This window comes from Trachurus japonicus, chromosome 23 (assembly GCF_045865225.1).
Source record: "Trachurus japonicus isolate A0001 chromosome 23, Traja_1.0".
Lineage (NCBI taxonomy): Eukaryota > Metazoa > Chordata > Actinopteri > Carangiformes > Carangidae > Trachurus > Trachurus japonicus.
Window position 1 is genome coordinate 23213391 of NC_140929.1, and position 15983 is coordinate 23229373.

At 41.7% G+C, this 15983-nt stretch overlaps 1 protein-coding gene across 1 annotated transcript; it reads left to right on the plus strand.

Moving 5' to 3' along the window:
• The first annotated feature begins 1277 nt into the window (after positions 1-1277).
• pnpla3 (patatin-like phospholipase domain containing 3) lies at positions 1278-15392 on the plus strand. The gene is made up of 9 exons (XM_085768855.1): positions 1278-1551; positions 2794-3026; positions 3765-3830; positions 7665-7874; positions 11158-11218; positions 11332-11508; positions 12391-12523; positions 12611-12712; positions 13758-15392. Exons 1-9 carry the CDS (start codon positions 1365-1367, stop codon positions 14011-14013), a joined length of 1425 nt encoding a protein of 474 aa, XP_085624981.1. The 5' UTR covers positions 1278-1364; the 3' UTR covers positions 14014-15392.
• Positions 15393-15983: the final 591 nt, after the last annotated feature.

The following is a 15983-nucleotide window of genomic DNA, read 5'->3' on the forward strand; positions in this document are numbered from 1 at the left end:
ATATGGCCGCTGTGATATTAGCCCACAATAATCCTATGGCTTTATCGCGCCCAAAATAGAACAACTCAGTGTTGTTACAGTGTTACAGTGTTGCTGATACATAAACTATAGTCAATCCGACAGGTCTATAACAGCCCATAATGGAATAACATTTTTGCATTATTATATGATAGCCTATTTAATACTGAGTCAAGATAAGTTATTATAGTTATCTTATTCAGTAGGCTATACGGTACAATTAGGCTATATTAAAATAATTTAGCTAATGTTAGTAGCCTAATTTACCGAAAAAAATAGCCTAATTATTATAGGAATTATAGTCACTATGATATAAATAGGGATATGCAGCATAACATAGGCCTATACCTTTTTATTGGCCATTTGGAATGAGGTGTTTTTGTTTTGTTCAGTAAGGCCTCTTTAGCTGTCAGCAACCAACAGCACCCAATATCAAACCTTTTATTCTTAATGTATAGCCTACCATTGCTTAAAATGTGTTATTCTATTGTTGTTTATTCGTGGTTTGCTCTAATACTCTGCCTCCAGTGACTATACAGTGACATGGTGTTGTTGAATCATCATCATCATCATCATCATCATCATCATCATCATCTTCATCATCATCATCATCATCATCATCATCATCATCATCGACAGCTAAGAGTTAAATAAAATTTCCCATTTGATCCAAATCCGATTAAATCTGTTACTTTCTCTGTCCTGATATGACACAGCAGAGACACAGTGTATTCACAGTGATCTGTCAGCACAACTAGGCTACATGTTGTCTATTCCACTTGCTTTTTATTGGTCCTTTAGTAGAAAAGGGATGTGAGACCTCCATTAACCCAATCCTGCTCCGACTAACATGTTGCCTTCACTGTCACAGCTGTGTGTAAATCTCTAAACTTGTAAATAAACCAGCCTACGACGCTACATGTGAGCTACATTCAATGACTTCACGTGAATTCTCGGTCTTGTGCATGTGACCACAGGGCAGATTATGGTCAAACACTGTGAACGAGCTCTGGAAACCCTGCTAAACCGAAAAACATCAATAATGAATAGTAAATACAGTAAATAACACATGTTGTAATAACCTATGCACACTAAATGTAGCCTGTAAATCTCATATAAGAGTGTCGTTTAATGTGGCCTACATTTCACGACAGACGTTGTAACTACTTGTTCCGACGGCACTTGAACGCACCACCAGCAGCTGGCCCTCCCTTCACTTCCCTCTTTAAAGTCTGCCAGTCCGCTTCCCTCCTCCCAGCAGCAGAGACAGCGGTGCGAGTTCCGCGGTGTTCTCGGTGTTCTCGGTGCACTCTCTGGGCTCCCACGAGCCGTGGCATGCCCCCGCCATGTTCGACCTAAACGGCGGCTGGAATCTGTCCTTCGCCGGATGCGGCTTCCTGGGGATTTATCACATCGGAGTGGCCAGCTGTCTGCTGGAGAAAGCGCCCTACCTCATCCAGGGAGCCACCAAGCTGTACGGCGCCTCGGCCGGTGCTCTGACCGCCTCGGTGCTCGCCAGCCAGGCATCTATAAGTAAGACATACCGCTGGCTGTGTGCCGCCTGGAGCTCAATGCACAGGGAACAGGATGTCCTATAGCCTGTTCTTGTTGTTGTTGTAGTTGTTGTTACTTTAATGTATGTTTTTTTTCTTCTTTTTGCCATATAGGCTACAGTAGTCGTTCGTTGGAGTAGTTTCGGTTGAACTTGTTTCAGTTCAGTTATTGCTAGACAACAGGTTGAAATTTAGTTTGTGTTTGTTTTGCCACAGAATGTTGCTTATTTATGCAAATAGAAATAACAAAATGTCTCAGTGAATACATGCAATCAGTGGTGGACAGTCACAGAGTAAATTTACTTGAGTACTGTACTTAAGTACATATCCAAAGGATTTGTACTTTACTTGAGTATTATATTTCTTTGGCACTTATTACTCTTACTTGAATACATTTCCGAGACAAATATTTTTACTTTTACTCAGTAGTATTTATTTGCATTGTTGTATTGTTTTATATAGTAGCCTATTTACCTACTCTTACTCAAGTACTGGGGTCAAGTACTCTGTCCATCTCTGCATGCAATTCCACATATTCTTGAATATGAAACATAGAGACGCTCAGTTTCCTACTACTAAGACTAAGCCTACCTAAATGTCATTAACATGTTGGCATATGCAATTCATTTTTTAGTCAAAGTCAAAAATCAGTAGGCCTATGCATGAATATATTTTTCCTGTCTAGATTCATAGTTCAATCTAGTTACTTTGTCATGATTGTTCTTTGTTCAGCCTTGTAGATAATGTTAATAGCCTATACTTTAGATATAACTTACTCATTACTATCAGGTTTGGATGATATGGAAGTATTCAATAAGCTGATAATGGCTGTCAATGGCTTTCACTGATATATGTTTCGTAGTCCTACGCCTTTAAATATCATACAGACTGGAGCCACGGGTTAGATAAGAAAACATGTTTGCGCTGAGTTTGACTGTGTGAGTCAGATGTATTCTTTCACTTTCCTTACCATCAATCAGAGCAATCATATGGCCTGATATCAGCAGACACGTGAGTGAGCCGACCGGCCGGTGTTCATTGGGCAGTGTGGTGCTCACAGGAGTCTGCGTCCAGGTCACGTTAGATCACTGACTCCTGGTAGCTTCAATGATCATTGATCCAGTGGCAGGTCGACTTGAATCAGTGTTTATGTTTGCAGGGAAGCGTCAAAACAAAGAGTTAGTATTATCACCTTAACCCCTTCTGTCTTCTGTTTTCCTAGCAAAATGCTGCGAAGATGTTATCACAGTGGCGAAGGAAGCCAGGAAGAGGAACCTGGGCCCCCTCCACCCCAGCTTCAACCTGGTCAAGGTGATAAAGACAGGTCTGGATCGGGACCTGCCCCCCGACGCTCATGTCCTGGCCTCAGGGCGGCTCTGTGTGTCGCTGACCAGAGTGTCTGATGGGGAGAACGTGCTGGTGTCAGACTTCAGCTCCAAAGAGGAGCTCATTCAGGTACTTGCTGATGGTTATGATATGAATCTGTAGAGGCCTTTATGGTTACACTCATGCAAACCTTAAAGGGATAGTTCACCCAAAATTGAAATTTCACTCATTATCTACTCACCCTCATGTCGACTACGAGCTGTGAGAATTTCCTCCGTCCTTTCTCTGAGTTACGGGGGGGTCCGCGCAGCAGTATTTGTCCATATAATGGTTGTCAATGGATACCAACTTTCTTCGTCCAAAAAGACACACCAAAAAACATCCAAATACCTCCATGCTGCTCGTCTGTAATGTCCCTCTTGTATTGAAGCCCCGACATGAGAAATTGTTCCGCCGGTCAGTGCAAATCACGCAAGATTTGCACTGACACAGGAAGAGCAGTGAACCGAGACACTGGGAGCTTCCGCTACAAACAAGCTTAAAATATAGACTTATTTAATTTTTTTCGGAACAATTTCTCATGTTGGGGCTCCAATACAAGAGGGACATTACAGATGAGCAGTATGGAGGTATTTGGATGTTTTTTGGTGTGTCTTTTTGGATGAAGAAAGTTGGTATCCATTATATGGACAAATACTGCTGCGCGGACCCCCCCGTAACTCAGAGAAGGAACGGAGGACTCTGAAAATGTTCACAGCTCTTAATTGACATGAGGGTGAGTAGATAATGAGTGAAATTTCAATATTGGGTGAACTATCCCTTTAAGAAAAGGATTACTTGTGGTTTAACCCTGTGCTCTGTCCACAGGCACTGATCTGTAGCTGCTTCATCCCCATCTACTGTGGTCTAATTCCTCCATGCTTCAAAGGAGTGGTAGGTGTCTGCTCTCCATTTCAATCCCATATATTTACTATTTTATAAAGCTTTGTCTCCTCTCAGAATAGTCACGTTATTTGCTTCATCAGACAAGTTCAAGCTTGTACCTTTCTCTGTGCAATTAGTACATTCACTCGGGTGGAAGCAGCACTCCGTGATCACTACATAGACAGCTGAGCCAGCTTTAAAGGGATAGTTCAACATTTTGGCATTGCCATAATCCCTATAGTTTTAGGAGTAGGTTCGTTAGCTTTAATTGTCGGTGCAAGCTATTTTTAGAACAGCGGAGCAGAGCCGTGAGCTGCTCAGAGCTACGCTACGGAGGCTCATGGGATTTCTTGATTTCCCTCATCAAACTCATCAAATACACAATCCAACAACTCTAAAACGCTCTGGTGGACAAGTTGTGACCTGCACATTCACCATGCGATAATAACCGACCGTTACGAGACAGAGTTGTTTTCGAGGAAAATTCATGCAAAACCGCTGATGTGCGTTCCCGTCTCGTAACAGTTGGTTATTATCTCATAGCGTGGTGAATGTGCAGGTCACAACTTGTCCACGAGAGCAGGAAACCAAGAAATCCCATTAGCCTCCATAGCACTGAGCAGCTCACTGCTCTGCTCTGCCGTTCTAAAAATAGCCCGCTCTAACCACTGCGCCACGCACCGCCCCGTTCTAAAAATAGCTTGCACCGACAATTAAAGGTAACAAACCTACTCCTAAAACTATAGGGATTATGGCAATGGGCCAATTTGCCAAAATGTTGAACTATTCCTTTAACTGCACAGTTTTAATAATATGACATATAATAATAAAGTGGAATCCTTTTGGATTTGATTTGATAATCCCAGACTGCACAGAGCCTCCCACAGTGGATCAGTCATCAGATCCGTCACAGTGAACCCACAACAGGATCTACGTGGAGGGACGTGCAGCAAACACACAGTGTGTGACTACATGCCACAAACTGAAGGATAGAAAATTAAAATCAACACCGCCGTGTGATAAAATGATTATCTCTTGACGTAGCGTTTTATACAAGTGTAGCACATGCAGGCTGCAGGCTAGGCAGATGTGCTAAGGCGGGGTGATAATATGGAGCAACAAGCCGTATATCAGAGAGGAATACTCACAAGTCTGAACGGGCAAATGCTGAATTAAAATAGCCTTAGGGTGCAATGTTGATGAACAACATTCCTTTTTATATGATGGTTTGCGTGTAAAATCTGAAAATGAAAAGATGCTTCACCAGAGGCAACGTGGAAAATACAGGTCAGGTTACTATTACGTGATGACTGATCATGATTAGTCATCTGGTTGAGGGAGAGAGAAAAAACAACAAATTTAGCTGCAAGTCCTAGATTGTGATATCAGCGTTACCTTCACTTTGACTTATCAGCTGCAACTGGACTTTGTCAGTGATCTCATCAGACCTACTTCCATTTCAGTAGGCTACTGCCAGATCAAACTCAATCGTAAGACTGTGAATCTCGAGGTTGGATTCATGTCCAGTTATGAAATTCAAAGGTCAATCAAATTAAAATGAAGGCAGATAAAAAAAATAATCAATCAGATTACATTTAATGAGTAATCACTTTAGCCTGATGACACAAAGTATTATAAAGTGCACACGATGACTACGAGCTTTTTGAATGGATGTAGTCATTTGCTACAGAAATTGACATTTTCTATAAATAGAGTAAATGGTATACTAAGTGTGTTTAGTCCCAGGACCAGTCACACAGTATATCACCGTGGCGAAACACATCATCTCCGACAGACGTCCTCTTTGTGGACATCTTGGTTGCGTTTCACCCTGAATGGAGCCTGTTGTCTCAGTCTTGGTGCCAAAGTTCATTGTCAAAGGGACACAGTGCCATCATGTCCTATAAGCAGCTGCTGCACTCACATTGAAGTGTTTATATATGTGTATGTACATTGCTACAGTCCACACAGGCTTCATCTGTGGAAACTGTACATTGTGTTCTCTCTGCTTCCTGGCTCAGAGCTCAGTTCAGTGTGACTCACTGACTCTGCCCTTCAGTGTGCATTAACTTGAGGCATGAGACCTTGTGGACAAATAGTATTGTAAAGCACACCCCTAAGAAATGGTCCATGTGTTATAAATCAATTTGTAGGCAAGTTTAAAACTTTACAAAGTCATCTATAAGACACACAATTTTGTAGATGCCCATGAAATTAGCTTGTAATTCCACATAATGTAAGTACTGTAAACTGTTCTATGAATTCCTTGAAAGATCATGACGAGTTGCTGCTTATTCAGAAAATGAAGTGTTCAGCTGGTATCCTTTAAATTCATTACTTCTGGTTAAACGCAAATGCAACCTCAGGAGAACACAACCATAGACTTCCACTGTATATTACAGCCAGGCATGTAATCAGACTTAGAAAGAGAATAAAGTTTCTAAGAAGTAATGGATATTTACTTTGGTTTAATGAGCAAGAAAATCTACTCAATGGTGTATTGTACAGAGCTCAAACTAATTGATACTTGCATTAACATATAGTTCAGTCAGTCAGTCAGCCAGAAAACTTTATTCATCCCGCAAGGGGCAATTCTGTTTACAGTCCTTAGCACAACAACGTAAGTATGTAACGCTTAACAAGGTCACACAGCCCCACCCGTAGCATACATATATACTATATACTACTATGTACACATTACATAACAATACAGCTAAAGTAGCAGTTACTCTTCCTTGGGAGGGGACTTAATAGCGCCATCCTGAAGGCATCAACACAAAATGACGAGGCCAGATGTGTTCAGGATGCCTGATAAGACTTTTAAGGCTTTTCTGACAACCTGTTGTCACAAGACTTGTTCTTGTCTTTTTCTTTTCTTTTTTTTTTTTGAATACTTTATTTTGAAGTTTTTAAATATGCAAACATAGTACAACTTATTCCCATGGCAAAATAGTATAAATAATAAAGACAAACAAACAGATAGACAAATAATAATAAAATAAAATGGTTAGGAAATAAAATGAATACATGAAAAATAAGTAAAATAATAATAATAGAAAAAAGAAAAGAAAAGAAACAAAAATCAGTCATCATTTCTATGTTCTTGTCTTTTTGAGACAACCCGTGAAACCAACATATAAAAGAAAATGAAAAAAAGACTTTCAATAAAAAGAATGAGTTAAAAAAAAATCACAGTTGGTAACTTTAACTTGTAAAAGCGGTCAGCCTCAGTTAATGGAGCTGTTTGTGAGTTTTACTACTACAGCTATTTACTTAACCTCTTTTTTACATTTTATTTTTACAGTGTAAATACAACAATAGCTGCAGGTAAAAGTGTCACAACACACATCTATATGCTTCTGCTCCCTGACCTCTATTTTCTCACTGACCTATATAAATTCTGCTGCTCCTGCAGTTTCTCGCACAGAGGCCACATTTTTTCATTCGATCAGTCCACCGGCAGTGTTCCTGCCAAGTTGAGTAGGATTTTACAAATAGCGCTTCGAATTAGGTAAATTCTCTCTCTATGTAACATTTTGCAAATTGTGTCATTCATGCATACAAAGATCACTGTGTTAGAGACATATGACTGATGAGCTGCACAGAGCATTTGGGTTTTCAATTTTGAAAGGCCGAAGTGTCTTCTCTGGTGGGTCAGGGCAATCGCAAAAACAAACGTGGCTTTGTTATGTGTGTAGAGCCTGGCCCCATTATCATGGTACAATATCCCAGTGGAACTTGTTCTGTAATGTTTGTCAGTGCAGTGAGTGGAAATACTGTCAACAAACTACCTCGGCTCTAAGTACAATATTTCTGTTCCCATCCCTGTCTCTGTGTGGTCAGCGTTACGTGGACGGTGGGATCAGTGACAACCTGCCGCAGTCGGAGCTGAAGAACACCATCACCATCTCCCCCTTCTCCGGAGAGAGCGACATCTGTCCCCGCGACACCTCCACCAGCTTCCACGAGCTGCGCTTCACCAACACCAGCATCCAGATGAACGTGGGCAACATGTACCGCCTCAGCAGGGCCCTGTTTCCACCCGAGCCCAAGGTAGAACATTCAAGCTTTTTCAGGTGGCATCTGAAGTGCAGCGGATAATATTTGACAAGAGCACACTGAAAAAGTACACTGAAAAATTTAATTTGTTGACTTTAGTTAAAAAAAACTTTTCCAAGTAAAGTAAATCATTAATTCTAAGTTGTTTAAAGAACTGTGTTTAAACAACTCATGTCATAGATGAGAGTAGCAAGTGAGGCCACGCCCCCATTCCGGTGAAAACAAACTGCTGGCTTTGACTGGCGGTAAATACAAATCCCGCCGTAGTCCGTCTTGATTTCGCCTATCTAACGTTAACCGGCCTGGAAACCTCCTGCAATAGCTAACGTTTGTCAGGCAGACAGCTATATCACGTCGTTTTACCGAAAAAAATAAAGATTTATTTAGGGAATATATGTCCATAAATCCTACCGGAGAATGAGCCCACTCAGCGGCGAGAGGTGCGGTATATAATGCTGAGTGATACATGTCAATCAACTGCCGCCGTAGTGTAGTGGTTAGAGCAGTTACCTCGGGTGCGGGCGGCTAGGGATTGAAACTCATAACATTAAAAAAAAAATTATTAATAATTAGCCCACACATTATGTACAATTTTAGGCCTGAAGCCATAAATCTCTTCTTTTCCTGTCCCACTCTCTTAAGGGGAGTAGGGAAAATCTTATATTAGGGTTTTTTTAAGTTGTTCAACGAACAATATACCACACAACAACTCTTTGGCATTGTGGTTTTTTGTATCAGCGCCTGTGGAACACACTGAGGACTGTGAAGTGAGGACCTTTGTTTTCACCGGCGAGGGGGCGTGGCCTTTTACGTGACGTAGGGTTACTGTCTTCTATGGCAGTGGAGGGCTAACGTGGTTAGCTAAATGGCTAAATTGAAGACATAAAGTTAACCTGCCGACTTTCACAAACAGGTGTTGTTGACACAACAAAAATATGGCATTAGAAGTTTACTAATTAGATAGCAAGTAAAATTTTACATTTAAATTTTAAAAAGTTCTCCTTCTTCTTCTTCGCATTACCGCCATCTTTCTTTGAGCATGGTTATCGTCACTCATACTTTTCAAAAAAAGTTACTTTAGCCTGATGAGTTTAATTACTTTCCTCACCAGAAAGTTGTATTAACTACGTGTGAACTAAGAGTCAACAAATCGACCAGACGTCAATTTTAAGTAATGATCAAAGTTACATTTTACAGTGTATAGGACAAAAAGATGACAAAAATGTGATGCATAATTGGTGATCTGAGGAAGGTGGTGGGAGGAACACCAGGGTTTTGGTGAAATACTGTAAAACCTTGAGGTTTGAACATTCTGTTGGGACCATGAAGGACATCTTCTGGTCCTGCTGTGGATCCAGAGGCAGAGTTTGTCAGTGTTATATGCCCCCAGTGACACTAGATGAAGTGAATTACCTTCTGATATGTTGGTAAATTGCAGAGTAGCTGTCTTAGTCTGTAGATCTTTATTAGCCCATAAAATGATGAAATCATGTGATGTGGGTGAGAGGGGAAAAGTCCTTATCATAAAAATTGGAATGTGCTGGAGCAGATCCAGAAATCTGTTTATAAAGAATTCATTGTAAACTTAGTGGAACTAGAAAAGTTGCCACCATGGTTCATAATATCACCAGATAAATCTAAATTACAGTGGATCATGTTTCTGCTGCTCCAGTTCCAAGAGGCTTTTCGCTTTCAGTTTCCAATTTAAAGATAAAGTGCACTTGCTGATCGTGTCACATTAGCCCTATAGCCTCGTTTCCCTGTAAAAGCTAAAGACAACATTAACATTAATCTAGAAACATCTGTTGGACTACCCAGATTCCCTGGCGGAGGCCGGCAGATGTGGTTTTAGGACAGGGAATGACCCCCCTCCTCCAATACAGCAGGATTAATTAAAGTCATTCTACACCACAGGCGATTAAGCGGCATGCTGACTTTCTAAAACCTCACTGTCAGAAGTGGATAAAGTCTCTTTGTGAGACACGTGAGCTGGAATCAACACAGTGAAATAGTGTGTCGCTCGTGTGTGTTGTTATTTGTGATGTGCAGATCACTACAGACAGAGAAATAATTTCTGTGCCGTTTCAGCTTTTCACCTCTCTCTCCGTAATCCCCCTTCGCCCCCATTACACATTACCGACAGGAAGCAGTATCTTGACCTGCTGTCACTCGCCCTTATCCCATGTTTCCTGTTATTCTGCCCAGTCGCTGTGATGACTGTTGGGTAACCATAGAGATGAGGTGAGCTTTGACCTTGTTGTGGCAGAGCTGTTTGCCGCGTTGTTGTCGCGCAGCCCGGCTCCTCACCACTGCCCTCACGTGTGCGTTGCCTGGTATGCTGTCTGGACCTTTTGCGGGTTATGTAACCGAGTTCACACAGATCTGTGTGACAGGGGCATTTGTGCACTAACCACATTCCTAGAGGGAGGAATTACCCTTTAAATCGGCCCATAAAAATGCTTGAGCAAGAAACGTCCCAGTACAAACCCACAGTCACCGTAGTGACGTGTGTGTAGCCAAACAGAACAGAGCGAGGCCGAGCGTATTTTGGCTCAGGACTCAGGTGGTCTGACCGCTTGCTTCAGCCAGTGGATTGGCTGTAATCAGCTCTGGTGATGTCAGAGGTGGCTTTCACAGAAAAAGTTGCTGTTATGAAATGTAACAAACTGGTGATGTGACATGGCTATCACAATGACAGTGATAAGACATGTCATTAGATGTGTCAGGGCATGTGTTTCACCTTTAAGCTTGGTGCTTTGTCACAGTGGATCTAAACAGAGTTCACCAATATTCTTCAATTATCTTTTTTATTAGAATATTTAGAATAAAAATAGAATAGGTTGAAAAAATTAAAAATTGAAAATAGCAGGTCTAAATACATAGCAATTCTTTCTTAAATTAATTATTTGCCATTATTATTATTTAAAATAGTTTCAAAAGTTGTAAATGTTTTCTGTAAATTGGTTCCAGTGACATCTCTCAGTTTATTAATGGACATTTTAAAAGTCTTTAAAGATTTGCCAAAAACTATGAATGACTAAAGTTGTGTTACTAAAAAGCAGACAATGTATGGTACCCCTGAAGGGTCAAAATATCAACAATATTTTAGGTCTAAAGAACAACTTTATTTTGAGACAAGCATCTCAGCTGCATCAGGATAATAACACTGTGTAATAATAAGTCAACCTAAAAGACAAAATGTAGAAAAAGTGAAAAAGAAAATCATAAATGTATTATCAAAACGTATACATTCATATACTGTACATTCTCTCTACAGGTCCTGGCTGAGATGTGTCAGAGCGGTTATCAGGATGCTCTCCGCTTCCTGGAGGAGAACAGTGAGTATTGTACTGCTGCTGTTACCGTGGTGACTCTAAAACGGTCTTGTTATGATGCTTTCCTGTCTCAACCTTTGGACTGTGACACTGACGTGGTGTTTTTTTGGTACCAGACCTGATGATGGTGGAGCATCCGTCCCACGGCCCCTCCCTGCCAGAGACCACCCACACCTGCTGCTGCGAGCACACGGAGACAACCAAAGACTGGGTGCTCCGGAGGCTCCGCCTACTGCGGGAACAGCATTGGTGGCTGGATGAGAAGCTCGCTCTCCCTCCACCAATCAAGAAAGGTCAGGGTCAGACTCTAATGACTGTTAGTGATAAAGATAGGACTGTTTTTGCATTTTATATTACTGACTTTAGTTCAGATTGAAGGTCACAGATTAGATCATGCCTCATTAAATGGATACTTCACCCAAAATCGATAATTCACCAATTTTCTACTCACCGTCATGCCATGGAAGGGTTTGGAGAATTTTCAGAGTCATCACAACGCTTTTGGAGTTCCAGGGTGGGTCCGGCTGGCAACAGATTTTCATATACAGGGATGGGCGTCACCGTTGCACCGAATGCACGCGGCTACACGCCGCTTTGGGTAACATGTTGCGTGTCTACATTGGAGGTAGGCTGTTACCAGTATAATCAGAGGCAAACATGAATGAGTTCGCCTCAGTTTCACGTGATTGTCACTGTCAGCTTGGTAGAAAAACATTTTACTGAACCGAGCTGAGACGCACCCCCCCCCCCAAAACAGAAACTCTTCGGATCAGAACGATTCACACAAGTCACCTAATTGGTGTTGCGCTTTTCAGCGCGCTTTTTGCATCCCTGATATAATGGCGGTGGATTGTGGTCACTTTTGAATCATCCAAAACACACACTATGAAACATCCAAATACCTCCATACTGCTCGTCCGTACTGACCCAAGGGTCCTTAAGCCGCCACATGAAAAAGTGAGCACTATCTGCTGCCATTACCTTACGGACCCCCCCTGGAACTCCAAAAGCGTTTTAATGACTCAGAAAGTTCTCCAATCCCTTCCTTGGCATGACGGTGAGTAGAAAATTGGTGAATTATCGATTTTGGGTGAAGTATCCCTTTAAACTGGTGGGTAAGTTTGGTGTCGGCATGCGGCGTAGTTGACTGGTCCTGTTGTCTGTGTCTCTGTCAGTGTTCTGTGAGGCCTGTCAGGACAAATCGGGCCTGTATGACAAGGTGTCTGGGATGCTGCCGGTGAGAGTGGCCTCCTACATGCTGATGCCATACACACTTCCTGTTCAGTCAGCCTACTCAGTGGCCCAGAGGTGAGTGTCTCTAAGCAGTCTAAGACTCACACCTGTGAAGACGGATGGATGTGTGCATTATATATAATCATTTCTGCTCTGCTGCAGGTTTGTGGAGTGGATCCCCGAGGTGCCAGACGATGTGCGCTGGCTGTTTGGGGTGGCTGGTGACGTGTACCGACAGGCCTGGAGAGGACAACCAGCTAACAGGTGAAAGATGATTTTCAATACAGTGTCTTTTTCAAACAAAGTCCTAGATCATGGCCTGCATGGAAATCTCAGAAATGTTGGTGGCAATTACAAACGATAGCCAAATATTTTAATTGTAAATGTAAAAGGCTTCTTCTGTTCTAACTCATTTCATAATGATCCACAATAATATGTTTGTTAATCAACTCATTCGTCAATTTATTTTTATAGAAAGAGGTGAAGTAAGTGCCGATCACAACTGGTCACACTTGTTTAAAGGAATAGTTCAACATTTTGGCAAACTGACCCATTGCCATAATCCCTATAGTTTTAGGAGTAGGTTCGTTTCACATTCACCTCGCTATGAGATGATAACAGAAGAGAGTTGTTTTCGGTCGGGCAGTTTTTCGGCAAGCAGTCCTTGCATTTGCCTCGAAAACAACTCTGTCTGGTAACATTCTGTTATTATCTCATAGTGTGGTGAATGTGCAGGTCACAACTTGTCCACCAGAGCGTTTTGGAGTTGTTGGATTGTGTATTTGATGAGTTATATGAGGGAAACCAAGAAATCCGATTAGCCTCTGTAGTGTAGCTCTGAGTGGCTCACAGCTCTGCTCCGCCATTCTAAAAATAGCTTGCACCGACAATTAAAGGTAACTAACCTACTCCTAAAGTAGGTATTATGGCAATGGGCCAATTTGCCAAAATGTTGAACTATCCCTTTAACTATTTAAGTATTTAGAGCTGTGATCAGATCACTGGAGACCATAGATCACATCCTCTATTCTGTTTGGACCTAAAGGGCTCATTTCAAACCATTTGTCTTCTTCTGCCAAAAAGGTGGACATTACTGTCTTCAAACCATTGTCACTTGTCCTTTAGATGTAGGTGGACTAGTGAGTCCTGAACAGAGGGATTGGAAATATCAGTCTGGTATTGCTTCACTAATAAAATAAGAAATTGTCCTCATGGGTCAGAACGTTAACATGTTTAAAAGTGAGATCCCACCACAAGATGGCGCCGTCTAGTTTGAAATGAGTGAAACAAACTCTCATTGTCTTTACAGTGATGCAGGTCTGAGGAAATGCCTGAGTGCACCACCTCCATCCACAGAGTTTCACAAACCCATGCAGAGAGACAACCCGCCTGCTCTCTCCTCCCTCGACCTTCACGGAAACTACTGGGAGATCCACAAATCTACCTCCTCCTCCTACTCCACGTCCCACCACCAGCACAGCCCTCGCACCCCCGCGTCCTCCCCACAACAGGTCTGCTTCTTTGTGGGCTCACAGGACGAACCTCACAGCCCTGCAGAGCAGTGAAGCTGTCTGGGACTTCCTCACTCGGGACCGACGACGAGTCCCGAACCTATCGAATGCTTTAAGGAGACACACGTCTGTCACATTCATTGACTGCGAACACTCCAGGCTGTACAAAGTGTGTGAGTGCTCTGAAAGAGAGCAATGCAACACACACGGGGCGATGCGTGTGTGTTATGTGCTGTTTTGATGCACAGCGGACACATGTGTAGTATTTGTTTAAAAGTATCCTTTTAATTTAATCAACATTTCTTTGTCTGTCCACAACTGTTGTTCTCTACCTGTGTCTTTGCCCTTTTACTCACGTCTGTTCATTTTGTACAATTGAGTGACATCTCTAAACACTTTTCAGTGACTGCATGCGGCAGTCATATTGAAGGTCTGCTGGCCACATAATTAAGCTCCCCACCAAATGCACAAATCTGTGTGCAAGTCATTATTTCACAAATTTGACCTTTAGTCAGTATTAACTTCTTAGCTAAAAAAGCTGGACACCAGCTGTCCTCTAATTTGTGCACAAACCAGCTTGTAACACTGGTAAATATCTCTCATATCGTATCATGACATATCAGGATGGAATAGCCCAATGCCTTTGACAGACTAATGCATAAACATTAGAGGCACATGCACTGTCACTTTTGATTTTACTGTGACTTGTTGTGATGACTTTCACTGATGCTGAGCTCTAACTGTAGCTGCTTCAAGTGAGTTCATCTGACCTGATGTCACTGGGTTGGCCCACGCCATGCGGAGCCAGGCACACACATGATGCAATGCCACTTTTATTAGTAATGAAAATGGAACCAGCAACAAAGCACACAATATATTTAAAAAAGAATATGGTGCAAAGACTATGTTGGAATTTAGCACCTGTTTCTTCTCTGTTTACACCATAACTCTAGGAGAGTGCCATTGGTTTTCTGGGGGAAGAGACTGAGTATGGTGTGGGATTGGTGCTGATGAGTTTCAACACAAGTGATGCTATTTTAATGGCCTTTTAATGAGTACTTGCTTATAATGTCTCTACGTTTTGTAATTCAATTGTAAATGTTTGGACACTGTGTGGACCAGGTTTTAATCTCATGTTAGAAAACTGATTATCTAATACTTATTATTGTCTCTTAACTCAAGTAACACCCAGCTCAGTTATGATTGTATGTTGTATATTGTATAAGAGAGAGTGTGAACTGCACATGCCCCAAGTTAAAGCAGGTATTGGTTGTTGAAGAGCTAAATTGTTTCTTAGTTCCTCACAATCTTTGCATTTAGTTGTTTTTTCTTGTTTTTGTCTCACAAGTGTTACTTCCCCTCTTTTTTGGGCCAGGCCTACTACTGCACAGGAATGGCATTTGTCAATGTTGAATAAATGCACCTGGACCACAGTACTGAGTTGTAGTTTTTTGTAATGTTGCTTAACCCTTGTGAGTTGCTTGGCTGTCAGGGTGTTTACATCACTTCCTTAAAAAATACATTCTGTGATATACCATTCCATCATCTTATAATAAATCAATATATATACTAGCTTGCAGATTGAAGCTCCTCCCCTGCTTGTGTCCACACAGGATGCAGCCTCCTCTGGATGTTCACAGCTCATCCTCAAAATATTCACCACTCCATTACTTGATGTAAGTGACCACTAGGTGGAGATCTTTTGAAAGTTTTGCCTCCCAAAGTCTCCAAGACATGTAATATAATGACCTTGCAGCTTTTCCAGTTTTTCCAGACCCACTGCACACAAGCAAAGCTCTGCATTGGAATTAACCACTTTACCTCAAAATCACCTCTGGACCCGAACCAACGTTCATCAGATCTGCATTAAGCTGCAGCTGCAGGGCCTGCTGCAAAAAATCTACAGCACTGCACAACAAATGATCTTAAAAACTGATAGATAGATAGATAGATAGATAGATAGATAGATAGATAGATAGATAGATAGATAGATAGATAGATGAACCGTTTTTAAAACATTTTTT